Source organism: Fusarium solani (assembly GCF_023522795.1).
Source record: "Fusarium solani strain SB1 chromosome Unknown bctg00000004, whole genome shotgun sequence".
NCBI lineage: Eukaryota > Fungi > Ascomycota > Sordariomycetes > Hypocreales > Nectriaceae > Fusarium > Fusarium solani.
The window spans coordinates 3,610,961-3,627,674 of record NW_027072152.1 but is presented as its reverse complement, the minus strand read 5'-3'; the positions used below and the strand labels follow the sequence as shown (position 1 = coordinate 3,627,674).

The 16,714-nt window shown below is 50.8% G+C and overlaps 8 protein-coding genes across 8 annotated transcripts; 5 read left to right on the top strand and 3 right to left on the bottom strand.

The window, feature by feature from the left end:
• Positions 1-2: 2 nt before the first annotated feature.
• MRS44_008237 (uncharacterized protein) lies at positions 3-1,245 on the bottom strand (the record flags this gene model as incomplete). The annotated part of the gene is made up of 5 exons (XM_046275877.2): positions 3-264; positions 412-473; positions 525-669; positions 721-938; positions 1,057-1,245. The coding sequence occupies 5 exons, from the start codon at positions 1,243-1,245 to the stop codon at positions 3-5; spliced, it is 876 nt and encodes a 291-aa protein (XP_046133741.2).
• Positions 1,246-2,003: 758 nt separating this feature from the next.
• MRS44_008236 (uncharacterized protein) lies at positions 2,004-3,679 on the bottom strand (the record flags this gene model as incomplete). The annotated part of the gene is made up of 3 exons (XM_046284016.2): positions 2,004-3,007; positions 3,060-3,441; positions 3,494-3,679. The coding sequence occupies 3 exons, from the start codon at positions 3,677-3,679 to the stop codon at positions 2,004-2,006; spliced, it is 1,572 nt and encodes a 523-aa protein (XP_046133742.2).
• Positions 3,680-4,787: 1,108 nt separating this feature from the next.
• MRS44_008235 (uncharacterized protein) lies at positions 4,788-6,202 on the bottom strand (the record flags this gene model as incomplete). Its single annotated transcript, XM_046269073.2, has 3 exons — positions 4,788-5,118; positions 5,168-5,342; positions 5,392-6,202. 3 exons carry the CDS (start codon positions 6,200-6,202, stop codon positions 4,788-4,790), a joined length of 1,317 nt encoding a protein of 438 aa, XP_046133743.2.
• A 1,454-nt stretch (positions 6,203-7,656) lies between these two features.
• MRS44_008234 (uncharacterized protein) lies at positions 7,657-9,271 on the top strand (the record flags this gene model as incomplete). Its single annotated transcript, XM_046269074.2, has 7 exons — positions 7,657-7,749; positions 7,804-7,939; positions 7,987-8,171; positions 8,219-8,323; positions 8,374-8,756; positions 8,806-8,873; positions 8,925-9,271. 7 exons carry the CDS (start codon positions 7,657-7,659, stop codon positions 9,269-9,271), a joined length of 1,317 nt encoding a protein of 438 aa, XP_046133744.2.
• A 1,315-nt stretch (positions 9,272-10,586) lies between these two features.
• Positions 10,587-11,902, top strand: MRS44_008233 (uncharacterized protein; the record flags this gene model as incomplete). The annotated part of the gene is made up of 3 exons (XM_046280029.2): positions 10,587-10,645; positions 10,696-11,599; positions 11,651-11,902. The coding sequence occupies 3 exons, from the start codon at positions 10,587-10,589 to the stop codon at positions 11,900-11,902; spliced, it is 1,215 nt and encodes a 404-aa protein (XP_046133745.2).
• Positions 11,903-11,924: 22 nt separating this feature from the next.
• Positions 11,925-12,722, top strand: MRS44_008232 (uncharacterized protein; the record flags this gene model as incomplete). Its single annotated transcript, XM_065620828.1, has 1 exon — positions 11,925-12,722. The coding sequence occupies one exon, from the start codon at positions 11,925-11,927 to the stop codon at positions 12,720-12,722; it is 798 nt and encodes a 265-aa protein (XP_065476900.1).
• Positions 12,723-14,155: 1,433 nt separating this feature from the next.
• Positions 14,156-15,466, top strand: MRS44_008231 (uncharacterized protein; the record flags this gene model as incomplete). Its single annotated transcript, XM_046284017.2, has 1 exon — positions 14,156-15,466. The coding sequence occupies one exon, from the start codon at positions 14,156-14,158 to the stop codon at positions 15,464-15,466; it is 1,311 nt and encodes a 436-aa protein (XP_046133747.2).
• A 516-nt stretch (positions 15,467-15,982) lies between these two features.
• MRS44_008230 (uncharacterized protein) lies at positions 15,983-16,714 on the top strand (the record flags this gene model as incomplete). Its single annotated transcript, XM_046275879.2, has 1 exon — positions 15,983-16,714. The coding sequence occupies one exon, from the start codon at positions 15,983-15,985 to the stop codon at positions 16,712-16,714; it is 732 nt and encodes a 243-aa protein (XP_046133748.2).

Here is a 16,714-nt window from a genome sequence, read left to right as displayed (position 1 = left end):
CTTCAATGCGTCGCCCATTCAAGGGTAGCTACATCCTCATACTCGATACCTTCGATCCAGACGCGGGCAATATCCAGAGTGCTGCTCATGTTGACCAAGGGGTCGCTGTTGAGAAGCATCAGGTCGGCACGCTTGCCCGAGGCAATGACACCGCGGTCGTTTAGGTTGTGCAACTTGGCCGGCAGACTAGTAGCGGCCTTCAGGACTTCCATGTTGGTCAGGCCGGCTTCGATCAGGTTGGTTAGCTTCTCATGGGTCTTTTTGCTATGAGGCATATTAAAGAGGTCTGGAACAAAGCCGACAGATTCGTGTCCACAATGATGGGGATACCGGCGGCGTGAAGCCGTTTGACATTCTCAGCAAACACCGAGCAGGTCTAGTTGGTCTTGGTGGTGCCCTGCAAGTACTCACGTGCGGCCGGGTTCACTACCAATTCCCCGGCGAACGGTAAGGGTGGGGATGCTGAATTGGCCCTAGCGCTTTATCTGGTTGATCAACTTGTGGGAGAGGATGGAGTCTCTAACTGTATGCTGGATACTATCTACTGTTGATTGGACGGCTTGCTTATATGGGATGGGCCAACTAGCATGGGCAGTAGCTGGGATTCCGTTGAGATGAGAGGACTCGACGGCGGCGGATATTATCTCGACCGTGGGGCCGTTCACCTCGCTAATGATCTTCATAAGGTCTGAGCCGTTGCCCATAGCCCACTAGACAGACTGTCGGGCCTGAGAGGTGTTGTTCACCAGCATCGACTTATTGATCGGGGTTGTCCTGGCATGATCGCTGTTAGGAGCAATCAAGGGAACCCCAGCAGTGATCACATCGGTCAGACCGACTTGTGCCTTGAAGATGTCGCAGGCAGTGAAGCTGAGATAATTGAGGTTGAAGGAGGTTGTAACGCCATATCTGCTGAGTTCTTCCATGTGCTCTATCGACTGGATATGGGTATGGCTTTCGATGAAGCCGGGCATCAGGAAGCGACCTTGACAGTCAATCACTTCATCTGGGCGAGAAGCATCGGTCCAATAACGCCCCCGTCAATGGCAAAATGACCGGCCAGGCGAACTTTGTGCCGTCAATGGTCTTGGCGTTGATGAGCAACGTCTTCTTGGTCGACGGCTCCGGCACAGGAATGCGCCTGGTGAGGTTGTCACCTCGTGGATCTAAGTCCCCATGAATGCCACATGTCTGGGCAGACTGCAGTACAGCAAGAGCGAATGCGGCGGTGGTTTGGTAACGCATGGTTAAAACAAAAGCAGAGGTGATAAATAGACTTGTACGGAAGAGGTAGAGAAGTAAGAGACAGTTGAGGCTGATTTCAGACACGGGTGAGCATGGATGAGCACGGGGAGACAACGACTGAGGCATGCCTGAGCTGGGCCTAAGCCATTTATTTTAAAAGCAGCGGCGTTAGAGGTCGGGATTCACATGCCATAACAGACGCAAAGGCCGTTCAACTACCACCTTTAAATGCCACTATAATATTCGCAAACAATTACCAAGTCCGCCACTATGCCTTATTAGACCAATATGTCGTCGAGTTGACCTTTATGTAAGAATTATTAAATAGGGGCTTCTAAGGATAAGGATATAGAATCTGCTACTAAGTCGAGTTATCTAGCATTTTTATAATAACGGGTATATACTCTGGCTTTATGCTATCCTTAACCTAGCAGTGCCTTCTAGCAAGCTCGCACTTTATGGGGAGTAAACACATCTAATATTCAGTGAGGCCCTTTCTATGTAGGGGCGACGTTGCCTCAATTCTCCCAGCACCCCATATCATAGATCTCATCATGCGTGGACACCAAGTCGGCAATGAGGAATTCTAGTTCTCCTCTAGATGACAGCTCGTGATGATCTAGAGGCCTCAAGATGGGAAGGCTTCAAAAACTCAGCAGCTACAATTTCTGTACATGACAGCCTTCTCTGCAAGTTAGAGGTAGGTCTCGTCTTTAATACGATAGATGTATAGAGTGAATGGAGATGTGTATCGATGCTCACACCATGGCCGAGTCTCCCTTGCAAGGTCCAGGCATATCTCCCTTCCTTCGAATCATCAACTTGCCTTTGATTGGCGGTGTGGGAAGATGCCCAAGACTCACAAAGCCTGGTCTGTTGTGCACCTGCTTCAAATCATAATGAACAGCCATGTATGCCAAAAACAACTTCGTCTCAACCGCAGCAAAATATCGACCAGGACAAGCGTGTCTTCCAAACCCAAAGGGAAGATAGTCTTCGCTAGGCGAGACTAAGAGGTGTGCCTCCTTCTTGTCCTCGCAAACCGTGCCGTTCTCATGTGGACGCGAGAAGCGAAAAGCGTCAAAGGTATACGCATTTGGATAGATGTCTTCGTCGTGATGTATTCCCCACGCCGAAACGCTAACGCGAGAACCTTGGGGAAGCTTGAGATTATGCTCATCAAGCGAAACCCCACCGGAGGCCATGACCTGTACTGAAAGGGCCTTGATGGCCGTGTGAAGTCGAAGAGTCTCTTTGACGGCGCTGTCTGCGCGTCCGAGACTGTTGACACTAGCCTGATCGACTTCTGTCGAGAATGCCCGGCGCCCTTCCTCTGCAAGAGCCTCCCAGGTCTGTTCTGGGTCGTCGGTTGCGCAGAGGTTGAAGAGTGCGTGTGTCATGGTGAGGGTAGTTGATTCCAGGGCAGCAAATACAGTCGCAAAGGCACGGCAGGCGATCCGATCCTCCAAGCCTTCCTCGGGCTCTTTCTTTCGTAGAGCTTCCTCAATGTGCCAAGTCATGACATCCTCTCGCGGGAGGCTCTTGGATTCTTGGGCTACATCGTTCCTCACTGCCTCGATTCGCTCCTTGACGTATGGTCCCAAGGTCTTGAGCGCTCTGCGCATATAAATGTGGTTGAAGACTGATGTCAGGCGGGAGATGAAGGGGTGCATGAAGGGAGGGAAGAGGGAGATTGCTATGGCGCTGGGCAAGACACTGCTGGAGAAGTTTGACAGATTATCAACCAGTTCCTTATCGTTGCCTGTGGTTGGAAGTCAGCAAATTTACCTTTCAGGGGGAAGACAGTCACCCACATAGTGTATCGCCCATGACGAGACGAGCAGTAACCCTTGAAATCACCTCTCTCACCAGAAGAAACACCTGCACCTCCTTCCACTGCGTATCCAGTCCGAACGTTTCATCGATCCGAGAGGCCAGTTCTCTCATGATCTGCGGAATCAACTTGGGCAGATGTCTGTTCATTTGAACGCGGAGAACGTCGTAGACGGCAAAGTCCTTCCCAACGGACGAGTTGAGGAAGGCATATTTGGCGGCAACAATTTCGTGCTGAATGGGAGTCGGACTCAGCACCTTGTCGGTTTGAGAAGTCGCCCATCGGATGAGGTTGCGAGGGATGAGGATCTCAGGTCGACTGAAAGGTAAAGTAATGGCGCAGAGGGTACCATTCTTGCTGTACTGTGAATACGGTTAGCGAGAGGTTCTTGCGAGCCAATCGGGATGAGATTACCTTTTGATAACCCTTGTTAATAGCTGGCGGGGTATTAAGAATGCCATCAAGCTGGGAGAACAGATACGGAGTAAACTTGGATCTGTATGCCCAAGGGACTTGCTTTGGAACCTTGGAGAGGTGGCTAAAGACGGTATGAAGTCGCCAGATGACGACGGCCGCCGCCAAAATCCAGAGCGAGTACATGGCTAGAGGAGAGGCTGTCGTGTTCATGCAAAGGTTTCACTCGACAAAGTTGGCCGAAGCAACAGCTTTGTATCCCGCCAACGGGTAAATGATTAGAAATACCCGACATGCGACAGATGCATTTCACTGGTCCTTTTTGCATGGTCTCCATTCTCATTGTTGGTTACACCATTGCCGAGGCAATGATTGGACATGCCGGCCAAGGTGCCAGCTCCCGTCAAGTGCCATGATTGGACGCTCAAAACATGAGCTGTCGACTTTCTCGCGAAAGGGTTGTCCCGATGGAGTTAAGCCTAACTCGGCAACTGCCGCGTAACGATTGAGATAGGCTATCTCGTGTGAAGAGGAGTAATTCGTCCGATTTGCGGCATTTACCACCCTTTTCGATCATGGTATGGGGACTGTTGGTTGATGGCATCGGAGATGGGTTGCAGGACGGGCAGGTGGTGGCTTGGCGTTATTGATGCAATGCGGAGCCGACGGGCAGTGGGGAACTTCCGATGAGTAAGGAAAGCCAAGATAAGATAGAGGGCTAAGATCATGAACTTGTTGTGAAGAAGAGATCGTGTTGAGGAATGTGCTTTTTGCTGTAATATTTGGCAATGTTTACTAGTGCAAGAATCAGACAAGTGAGTCAGTTAGCTGCAGGGTAGGGTGACATGGTGATGACATGAAAGGTTCACAAACACAGTGATAGACCCACGTAAGGGGTCCTAGAGAGCAATAAGTTTCCGAATTCTGGGGTGCCATGGGGTCTCTGATAGCCTTGAGCCAGGCTCAAGGTCCCTGGTCTGGGTAGTGCTCATTGAACATTGTTATCGAGTTTCATGCTGGCTTTAGACAGGGAATCCATAACCAAACCGAGCAGCAGAGTTGTCAAGACATCCCAGCATCAAGATTCAATGCCGTAAAGCACTATCGGTCAACTTTACTTGCAGTAGTAGGGGTTGAAGTCCATGAATAAAAATGAGCTCAGGCATGCCTGAGTCGTGTCTTCGAGTAATGGTATTAGGCTTGTCTTGATTATTTCTATAATAGCGGCTCGCATCTAGGACCAGTTTCAAAAGCGCAGCAACATGCTGGCGGAGAAAGACGAAAAGAATACAGGTTACAGAACAGAAGCACCAAGCTTGGCACCAGGGAACTGAACCTGAATACCCTCCTCGAAACTCTTGCCACCAACAGTAAGATCCTTGAAAGCCGGGCACGTAAGATCCAGGATGGCTGCCCCAAGAGTATCGGTGACAAGTTTGAGCGGGACCTCGATGATCTTGAAAAGGGTGGACAGCGAGTTTGGCGCCACGGTTTTGACAATCTCAAAGACGAAGCAGAGCAAGTTGTTGCCCTCGAGCAGCTTTGTGAGGTTCAAGACACCACCGGTCAGATCGCTGAGGTCGACTCCGGCATAGCTGTTGACCTCTCCCAAGTTGCCTCCGATACTACGACCTATTAGTCTGATATTCGTTTCATGAAGTCTTGGATACATACCTGGCCAGCTCAGGGTACTTGGCAGCCAAGGCGAGGACATCGAGGTTAAGGTGCACCAAGCTGTAGTCAACAGGTCGACGGTACCAGTTCTCGGGGATCCTCTCATATCCTCGCTTGTAAGTAAGTTTGTCACCTTCACCCTCAATAGCAAAGAAGCTCTTTAGGACCTCCTTGTCTATAGAAAGTCAGCGATGAATACTTTTATCCCGCAACGATGCACCTACTCAGGAAGCCGGAAGGGTTCTCGGAAGAGTGGTTCGCAAACATGCGGCAAGCAAACAGATAACCAGCATTGCGAGCAATCATGCCAGTGAACGGCCCATAGTAAAAGTTGGGGTTCGTCGCCACGCTCTCGTGGAAGCGGATGTAAGCTCGCTCAGCGAAAACGTCAAAGTTGTAGTCACCCTCCCCAGAGGACATCTCGTAGAAGTCCTTGAATTGCTGAAGAACCAGGGTGGAAGCATCTCCAGTGACGTAGAGGTCGGCTCGAGTGTTGGACGAGTCGCCTTCGATGATGTTGTGTGAGCCGGTGAGACCTCGAGGTGTACCCAGGAGTCCGGCGAGGTTTCCAAGGAGGTTCTGAGCGCCGCTGGCAGTGTCGCCGATGGAAAAGCCAGGGTTGAGGGACAGAGGGTTTCCGACGAATACGGTGCCCATCACCGACAAGATAGATGACAGTTCCAAGCCCATACCAAACACCTTGTTGATGGCTCCAGTCACCTCAGTCAGACTGGTGACTCCCTTTCGGTTGATGTAACCATGGTTGGCCAACGCATTCAGGCCAGGGCAAGGGCCTCGCTGGGCGCCCCTGGAATAGTCGGGTGGGATGAACTTGTGGCCGCCGCTGACATCGATAGGCTTCGTCAAGGGATCGAACAGCAACCTCTTCTCATGCGCCTCATGGAAAACGCCTTCAACCTTGTCGGAAAGCCTCGACGACACAATGTCACCAATGGGTCCATTCATGTACGAAGGAAAGCCATTGACACCGACGCCAAGAAACGGCAGAACAGAAAGAAAGGATTGGCACTTCATGGTAAAGTCAAAAAATGAGTGTAGAAAGTGAGTATTAAAGAGTGACGTTGGAAGAACGGCAGTTTCACAGCAGCATGCCGACCCTATGAAACAGCAAAGGATTAGAAATCGAAACAAGCTTCTTGGTCGATGCTTTTTACCAGGCACCCTTTCTGACAGATGCGTGCCGAGGCTCTGGTCGCCGATATTGAGATCAGCCTTGGGTGCTGTTCCCTGGTTGCCGGTAATACCGTCTACTCGGAACTACGTAATGATAGCCAGCACACAGAATAATAAGGATACGCACATGGCCCCCTGAGTTGGGCGTAGAATCCTTCCCATCTCTCGAGGAAAGGATCGTCAGAGCCAAGAATCAAGATCGTCAAAACGCGTCGTCCCTAATTGGTTATTATCAATTCATTATTCAGGGTCTCACCCAGTCCGTGCAGGGGACTGCACTAAGAGGAGGTCGTTTAGTAGCTTGAAACACTACTCCGGGGAACCTTGGGAATCCTTGACTAGTTAGCCCTGTGCAAAAACGAACGGCTTTCCAGAATTAGCAAGGTTCGCTTAAAATGAGGAATAGTAGCAAAAATCCACATTCAATGAACCCCCCTTTAGAGTTTGGACGGTCTCGTTCACGGCATTGAAGAATAATGTTACCGCGGGCTCTTGTGCAAGCCCGTAGAGTCCGAATGAGACGATTGCCCACTGATCGGCTTGTAAAGTTGAGAGTCGCAAAAGTGTATTTGACGGGAAGGACGGATATCTTTACTTGCCGTACGGGCACTATCAACGGGAGGCTGGGGATGTCATGCTTGAACTCCTCCCGGACAGGGACCGGCCCCTGCATGACGCAGAGGCGAAGCCTCCTTTGGATCCGGTGCCATGGCTGAATGTCATCAAGGTCGATCCCTGCAGCCAACGAGTCGTTCGTCAGATTACCTGTCATAGCCAAGCCACAAGTTTTGTTTTCTCAGTTGAGCGATAGCAATCTATCGGCGAACTCAAGTGGGCATGTCCCTCTCGAACGGGTCGCCAATCTCCTAGAACCGTAGAAATGCAACTCTGCCTACTCAATTCCAGTAAGGCTAGGTGGTCTGTTCCCAAAGACCCGGCTGGTCCGTTTCACAATGGCACTCGCTAGCAGTCGTCAGCCATTCTTCCACGAGTCTACAAGGCCCGTTTCTATCGCCGCAATTCGCAGAGTTCATGCTTGCCGATACGTAATGGATAAGCGGCCTCACTCCGGACCCAGCCTATCGCTGATGAAACGGTGGGCAGTTCAGGCACCAGGGATCTTCTCTGCCCTGGCTCGGTAGATCGAGCACGTCTTGGCTTGAATCCTTCGGTAGATGGAGCGGGTCCTCAATCAGTCTCAAACAGGTATTCATATCACCGTCGCTGCTAAACGGGACCCCCTTCGTCTTTTTTCTTCTTGTCTGCGGTGTTCTTTGTTGAATGACCAGGGAAAGATGAAGTTCTTTGCGTTTGCCGCCTTGATCCTGGCTGTGTCCCAGGCTGGCGTGTGGGCTGCCACCACCCCAGAAGAGCCTCCCACATGTGGCGTAAGTATTTCGTGTGTTGGTTGTGTTGGTTACCTGTGAGCTGACGTCGCGTAGTTGCTATGCATTCAACAGGAGACGCTCAAGTCGACTTGCGAGTTGACCAACGTCACTTGTATCTGCACCAACGTCGAGTTGAACGAAAAGATTTCTCTATGCGTGCACGCCAACTGCACAGTTAGAGAGTCACTTTGTAAGTTTCGTCACTGATTACTGATGCATTTGCTAACAATGCTCAAGTGGTCCAGAGCTACTCCAAGCACACGTGCAACGCGCCGTCGAGAGACCGCACAGCCCTAGTATGGATCTTAGGAATCGTCTTTCTCGTCATCGGCCTCGTCGGATTCGGCCTGAGAGTTATGGCCAGAGTTTTCGTGCGAGCCCAGACTTGGGGAGCTGATGACTGGGTGATGCTTCTTGCAGTGGTATGTCGTCCTTTGGTGCTTGTTAATTGCATACTAACTCGTTACAGCTCATGATGATACCCCTCAACGCCATATCCATACCTATCTCCAGAGTTGGTCTGGGTAAAGATATTTGGAATGTGCACCCCGACGACATTACTGATTTCCTCTACGTGAGTTCTTTGGTAATTTCAATGATTCAGACACCTAATAAAGGACATAGTTCTTCTTCTGGGATGAACTTCTCTACCTCGGAGTTCTCCCCGTCACAAAAATCTCCATCTTACTCTTCTACCTCAAGGTGTTCCCAGGCAAAAACATCCGATTAGGCTGTTGGATTCTCATTGGCCTCAATGTGGCATACTTTATCGCGTTTGAGCTCGTCTCAATCTTCCAATGCACTCCCATCGAAGGTGCCTGGAGGGCCTGGGACAAGGAGTTTCCTGCCAAATGCAACAACATCAACATGCAGGGCTGGATGGCGGCCATCCTCAACATTGTTCTTGACGTGGCTACACTATGCCTGCCGCTTTGGGAGCTCTACAAGCTTTCCCTCTCGCGGAAGAAGAAGATTCAGATTATGCTCATGTTTAGCGTTGGATTCTTGTATGCCCCCATCTCCATGAGTCTTGTTCCCCATTGCTAATATCTCCAGCGTCACCATCGTCAGTATTGTCCGACTACAGTCACTGGCAAGTTATGCCACAACAAGCAACGTAACGCGTGAGTTCCCCCAAACCTTCAACTCCAGCTTCAAATAACTGACAGAAACAGAGGACTACGTTGAAATCGGCTACTGGAGCACCATTGAAGTCCCAGTCAGCATCCTCTGCGCGTGTATGCCCGCCATCCGCTCCCTCTTCTCTCTCGTCTTCCCTAAAGTCTTTGGCACCACGGCCAGAAGCAAGTCAGAATACGCCAACATCTCGGAAGGCAAGCAGGCATCGAGTTCACAGAAGAGCACGTCCAAGGCCTTGTCGCAGGGTCAAGGCGTGAGGATTTCTAAAAATCCAAACGAGACATCTGCGATGGAGCTGACCGACATGAGGTTTGACTATCACCATCACCATGGGCGTCATTCGTCGGAGAAGCTGCCAGTGACTCCTCGTGAGCCAGTGTGAATGAAATTCAGGCTAAAATTTCTTTACTTTCAGCGTTCGTTACCATAGACTAGATAGAGAGGATCTCCTCACCCTTCCAATAACACCAGTAGCCTATACTTCACTCTCCTCGCGATCCCACGTAATCTGACTGTATGTCGCTAATTTCTCGTATTCTTCCATTTTGGCACAGCGTCAGCAAGGCTTTCAACCCTGCCCCAGCACTTGCTCAAAAACAGCCAAGATCATCCGGGGAACATGATGCCCGGCCTTTAGCTCAATCTCCCTGGCTCTTCCCCGCTTGAACTTTACATTCGCCGAAGTTCATGCGTCGCGGAGTGTTTTCTTGTTCAGGCTCGGAGGAGTCCAAGTCGAGTATAGTACGGGGTTGTGGAGCGTGAAGCCGTTGCACTACTAGCCTTGCAAGGGCCAGGGATCTCCCTTTCTGGGTGACATCTAGACTCCATTCGTCTCCTCTTTGGGCTGGGCAAGCTTTGTGCCTACCCCGTTTGCATACCCATTAACTTGCTCAGAGAGGTTTCACTTCATTTTGGCTGTCATGACGATCGACTGTAATACAACTTGGTTCGGGGCTGAGAGTCACGTCCGCAACCGATAAGGGGAGGTCGGTCAACAACACATGTGGCTTGCTCATGGACGAGGTGTCTCAAGCCCCATTTACGCAAACTTTGAAGATAACAGAATGAAACCGGCATCTCTGAAAGTTCAAACCCGCAAACGGTTACCCACAAGTTATTCAACGGCCTAGCCTTGTGACCCAGCAGCGTAAGCTATGGCCCACAGACGCTCCGCCTCCAATGCACATCACCCACTTCGACAGCAACAGTCTTCACTGCCCAAGAGCCTTCAATCTCCCCCCTGGATCCATGCTTGACAACCCAGGGGCTGAAAATGACAAGAGAGGAAAAATCAAGGCTGCCGTTTCTTCCGTTCTCGGCCGGAAGTTAGCCACCACCTTCCGACGAGTCGTACGTGGCTGACGATCAGCTATACTAATTATTCAAGCCCGGATTCGTGAAACGTGCCCTGGGAGGTCGGCACTTGAAAGCCTCCCACAAAGTCACCTGCTGTTAGCGTCCTGCGGTGGCTTTACCTTAAAGACCGCTCTGGAACTAGCGCTGTACCACCCGCTGCCGATATCTTGAAGCTGCTTGCCTGCTTTTTTACCTTTTTGTTGTTTTCTTGGCTCAGGCTTGGTTTGTTTTAGCTGGCTTGAGGTCATCACATCCATGTTTTGAGATCTTTTCTTTCATTCATCCTACCTACTACTGGTCACTCCTTTCTTTGCACATGAGTTTAAGCTTCCGCGTTGAAAATGCGCACCTCATTCGTTCTCACACTCGTTTCACTCTTGGCCGACTCGGCCTCATCCATGTCAGCACTGCTCATCTTAGAGAGAAAACATTATACTGACTATTACACAGTGCCGTTCCCTGGAAGACATCATCAAATCAGCCTCGACATGATCCCTTCATCGGAAAGCGTGACACAACGTCCACCGACTACGACTATGTCGTCGTCGGCTCCGGCGCAGGAGGAGGTCCCGTAGCCGCCAACCTCGCCATCGCCGGCTACAAAGTCCTCCTAATCGATGCAGGCGGCGACTCTGGCGACGCCTGGGAGGAAAAGATCCCGGCTCTGCACCTCATGTCGACCGAGTTCGAGGACACCCGGTGGAACTACTATGTCAACCACTACCCCGATGCCAAGCAGCAGAAGCGGGACTCCAAGATGACGTACGAGAAGCCGGATGGGAGTCTTTACGTTGGTCTTGATCCCCCGGCTGAGGCTAAGCCTCTTGGTGTTTTGTATCCTCGTGCTGGAACGCTGGGTGGATGCTCACGCCACAATGCTCTCATTTCTATCTATGCTCATGATAGTGACTGGAGCAACATTGCTAGTCTCACTGGCGATGACTCCTGGAACCCGACCAACATGCGATCGTACTTCAAGAAGTTGGAGAAGAACATGTACCTGCCCAGCAGCATCATCGGTCATGGCTTCAAGGGCTGGCTTGGTCTGTCGCTTACATCTCTTTCTCTTGTCGTGGAAGATCAGAAGCTCCTCTCCCTGATCATCGCTGCTGGCTCCGCCATGGGTAAGAGCCTTGTTGGCTTTCTTCTCAACACCGTTGCTGGACTTGGTCAGGTCTTGCTTCGAGATATCAACGCCCCTGGCCAAACGAGCAAGACTGGACTCTATCAGGTTCCTTTGTCGATGACTAACTCCGTGCGTGGCGGCCCCAGGGATTTCATCCTCAACACCGCCAATGCTGTCAACTCTGATGGTTCGCGCAAGTACCACCTCGATATCAAGCTCGACACACTCGTAAGTGCCGACACTTCATGAGAATTGATGCTTTTACTTATAGAATAATAGGTCACCAAGATCACATTCGACAAGACTGGCTCCAAGCCTCGCGCCACAGGTGTCGACTTCTTGGAAGGCTCTAGCCTGTATCGCGCCGACCCTCGCTCCACCTCGGCCAAGTCCAGCGGATCTGGCAGCGTCAAGGCCAAGCGTGAAGTCATTGTCTCCGCTGGCTCTTTCAACACTCCCCAGCTCCTCAAGCTCAGCGGTATCGGACCCAAGAAGGAGCTTGACTCTTTTCGACATCCCCGTGCTTGTTGATCTTCCTGGTGTCGGAACCAACATGCAGGACCGATACGAAGCTACCGTCATTGGCAAGACCACCAGCGACTTTGTTATCACGTCCAAGTGCACCTTCTTGGAGACAATGCCCGATCCCTGCCTCGAGCAGTACAAGAAGGGCATCGAGCCTATCACCAAGGGTGTTTACGCCACAAATGGTATCGCTATCGCTGTCGTTCTCAAGTCCTCCGTCGCCGAAAAGGAGCCCGACCTTCTCATCTCTGGTGCCCCAGCCAAGTTCAAGGGATACTTCCCCGGCTACGCCTCCGACTCTCTCGCCGATGCACAGCACTGGGCTTGGATCATCCTCAAGGCTCACAGCCGCAACAACGCAGGCACAGTCACCTTGAAGTCCACTGACCCCAGAGATATGCCCATCATCAACTTCAACTACTACGACACAGGTGTCAACAGCAACGGAGAAGGCGACAAGGATCTCCAGGCCACATACGAGGGCTTCGAATTCTCTCGACGAGCCTTTGACAGCCTCATCCCTCTTGATGGAAGCTTTCCCGAGGTTTGGCCCGGAAACAACGTCACAAGTGAGGCGGATGCCAAGCAGTTCCTCAAGGATGAGGCTTGGGGTCACCACGCTTCTTGCACCTGCCCTATCGGTCCTGATAGTGACCCCATGGCTGTTCTCGACTCCGAGTTCAAGGTTCGTGGCGTTGATGGCCTGCGAGTTGTCGATGCTAGTGTCTTCCCCAAGATTCCTGGTTTCTACATTGCGCTGCCTCTGTATGTTGTTGCCGAGAAGGCCAGCGATGTGATTGTCAAGGCAGCCAAGGCCTCTGCTTAAGCTCTCGATATATGTTGGGATTCCGGCAAGGCGGCAATGTCTCCATGTATTCTTAATTACTTTCTGCCATGCATGTAAAGCTGTGCATTTAGCGAGGATATTTAATTGATACCATCATGTTACTTTCTTATGCGTGTCATCGCATGAATCCTTGTTAGACACTCATTCCTTCGCTCGTCATCCCGCTCATGCGCGATGCCAATCTACCCAGGGTGTCTGCTTGATCTGCAACTATTCCTTTATCTCGTTCTTACGAAAGACACCTGCGCCATTGTCAATCTTGCACGTTTCTGGTTGAGTTCAAGGCATGTGACAAACCTGGTATCTGTGGCATCCATTCAACGCGATTTTTGCAAAAGAACTCTCCCTTTGGGGGAAATTGTTCTGGTTCATCAAATGTACCCCATATGATGTAACGGAACTTGTTTGCCGCTTGTTCCTGTCCTTTGTTCAGTTGACGTAGGGTTGCAGTGCCAGATCTAATCACTCACGCCGTACTCGCAGATGAACACGCCACAAGTCTCGCAAAACTCTCGTGTTACACCGTTGTTTTGCTTAAATACCTTTGGTTTTCCATGACTGTACTCAAATCCCTCGACAGGCACCTAACTATGCAGTCAGCCTTGCTCTCTTATGGTTGTTAATTCTGACCTTGGTCGTTAATCCGAAATTCGTGCCGAATGCTCTCCGGCAACTGTGACAGTGGCAAAGGGAAGTCCGGGCTTCGCCAGGAGAGGATAGTGAAACGGTGTATTGAAGATTCCCGCAGACACATTTTCCTTTGTAGCTAGGCATGTTGAATGTTTGTTTGTTACGAAGCAACGGAGAGGTCTACAATATGAGGCTTGCGGTTAGGTGAGATACTTCTGAAGAGGGTGTGACAAAGATACCGTAGTAGGAGCCTGAGTTTTTTTTTTGGGTTGTTTTTTCAGGAAACATTAGAAAGAGCTTTGTTGTTTTGGAGAAGATTTTATGCATGTTCAAATGCTGACGTCAATGAAAGTCTCCCGGAAAATTACGTCGTCATCACGTCTCGAGGACACTTTCTGGACCAAGACCCCAATCTCGGAGGCCCCGTCTCCATTGCCGGTTTTTAATTTAGAAACTCGCCTGCCATTCTTTATCGTCTAGAGATAAATTCTAAGCAGCTAATCCTGGAGCAGTTTGAAAATGGATACTGCACCCTTCGTCAATGTCCTTTGTTAATAATAAAGAGATCTCAGCCCTGGGCCGAACAACTACATTTTTGAGTTTCCACTCTGTTCATAGACACTTGATTCCGTTACCAGCGCTTTCAAGTGGACAAAGACATTTCCCCCGAAGCACGAGCTCGTTCAGACGTATAAATTCAGTTTTCTCTGATAGCAGTCCTGTTCTTTTCGAATTAATCACAACTCACCAGTACAACTTACGACTACCTAAAGATCACAAAAATGGCTTTGGATTCACTGCCAACCGAGCTTCAATGCTCATTCATCCGCCTCCTAGACCCTATTGGTCTGATATCGCTCAGCCAAACAAGCCAGCACTTCCGTCTCCTTATCAAACCTACGACGGGGCACTTTGTCGAACGTCTTTTGCAGATGGAGACTCTTGAGGAGTACGGAGGACCAATACCCTTCCTCGCACTTTATCTGGTCCACCCTGACCCTCTCCCAGACGAGTGTAACGACGTTTGCTGGGCCTGTACCAGCTGCCGTCGTCTTCTTGTTCGACAGTGTTTCGGAAACATCTCTATTCAGCAGCCGGCCTACCAGAAACTCATGCGAGACTCTCCGCTGTATAATGCGCCAACGACTTGGGAGCCAGTGGCAGATATGGTTCACAAGCCTACGATTGAGGAGGACGTGTTCATAGGCTCTCATCGACAGAACCGAAGATCTCTCGAGTGTCAATACCGCAGAGGCGAGCTGGGGCCAACCAGTCACGAGGCAGATGGGACTGCAAGGGTACCTGTTCAAGACAACCGCAGGCTCCTATTCTATTCAGAACTGGACAGGTACTTCCCAGGGCTTTCCGACTTTCTGGGCCGTCAGATCCCGAAAGCGCTAGAAACCATGGATCTTAACAATGGCAGATCCCAAAGCAGCGCAACACGACCAATCTCCTGGGAAATGTGGATGGTGCGTTGCCCCGGGTGCACTCGTTGGAAAGAACTGCGAAACTTTCGTGTTCAAGTCCATCACCTAGTTCCAATCCGACACTCTGAACGAGACTATTTCCCATGTTTGTGGGACAATCTAGAATTCCGCGGAAAGGTGGAGGCTCCCTTGAAGGGTGCTTGCTGCAATGCCTGCTTTGCCAAGGCCAATGGGCGCCTCGAGCTAGGCCACGCACTCGGCAGCTGGTTCAGAGCTTTGATAGACAGGTCGCTTCAGGAGGTCTCTTCAAAGCTAAAGAAGCATGCGCGTACCTTCGAATGGAACACGGTGTTCCCGGAAATGGGGAAACTTTGGCAGCATTTGCGAGAGGTTGAAGCGGCAATGTCTTGCTTCGACATAACATACAAAGTCCTAAATGAGAGAGACATTGCAGATTTGAAGACCTATCGCGAATATGCTTTAGGCGTGCGGGATCAAATGTATAAGGACGAGATATCGCCGACAGAGAGAGACTCGTCGGAACTGGGATGGCGAGATCTGGGCGCTTGGGCAGGGGGCCATAAGCTATGCGAGGATATCTTGGAGGAATTGAAGACGTGCAGGAAGTTATCCGAGGAGATCCCAGAGGCTTTCGCAGCGTAGGCACTCGATAGAGATGAGTCGACCCGGGACCATGAAGTTGAAGCAGCCGTTTCGCGGGAGATATGGCGCTTTCCGTTGCATAGGCGTTAAATCCGTATCGACGAAATAAATAGACCCAAGTCAGTCGGTAGTGGTCCTGGCTTGGCCTTATTTTGTAAGAGAAGTGCCCCAATCAACGTGCATGATAGTAAAATATGGTTCGATGTTTTGTTGTGAGACATGGACAGATATCAAAAGTAGCATTGCTCAGATAGCTTCGTTTAAACGTAGTGGTTGGGAATGCCCTCGTGGCGAGCGCCACAAAAGCACCGCCCCAGGGCGCAGCAATGATCAACAAGCCCCACCCCTGTACTTGGGTAAGAACACGTTGACGACGCATCAGGCAGCCACCTCGCTCAGATGCTATAATAATACATGGGAAGCCGTCTATGTATAGATCCATCAAATAGCCATTCCACATTGTGGCAGTACTCTATCATCTATCGTTGTTTATCTCATTTGATTCAATCATTCAGAATGGGCTCCAGCAACTCCTCACTCCCTCATATCCACCTCCTCTGCATGGAAGAGCGCTACATCGATGCCTTCGAAGCTGCACGTGTAGCCAGGAAACTCCCTGCCTCATTCTCAATTGAGATTCACGACTACGCTCTATCTCAACTCCCCTCATCTGTCCAGTTCGACACGATCGTGTCTCCAGCAAACTCATACGGGCGGCTAGATGGAGCATTCGACGATGCTATTTCCCGCGCCTTTGCACCTCGAGATGATTACCATGCCCTCACAGGCGTTGCTCAAGCAAAACTCTACGAGCAATGGCGTGGTTTTGCACCTCCAGGCACTTGCACCCTAGTCCGCATCCCGGACGAATTCCACTCTCGGTCACGAAATGTCTGGGGCACAAAGCGTGTTGCTCTCTGCCCAACCATGCGCATGCCCGCAGACGCCAACTGGGACCGTGAAGTTGTCTACGAATGCATCTGGAGTTTTCTCTGTGCCGTCGACAACCACAACCGGGACATAAGAGCTGGCAAAGCTCCTGAAAGAGAAGAAGAGATTCGCAGCATTCTCATGACGCCGTTGGCAACTGGCGTGGGGCGCTTGAGTCCTGAGAGATGGGCAGCTCAGGCTGTTTTGGCCATGAAGCACTTCACGGAAGCGTCAGAGAACCCTGAGAAATGGAGTTCACTTGGATGGGCTGAGTTGGGAAAGAGCTGTGTCGAGACGCAGCTGACTTGGAATCTATAA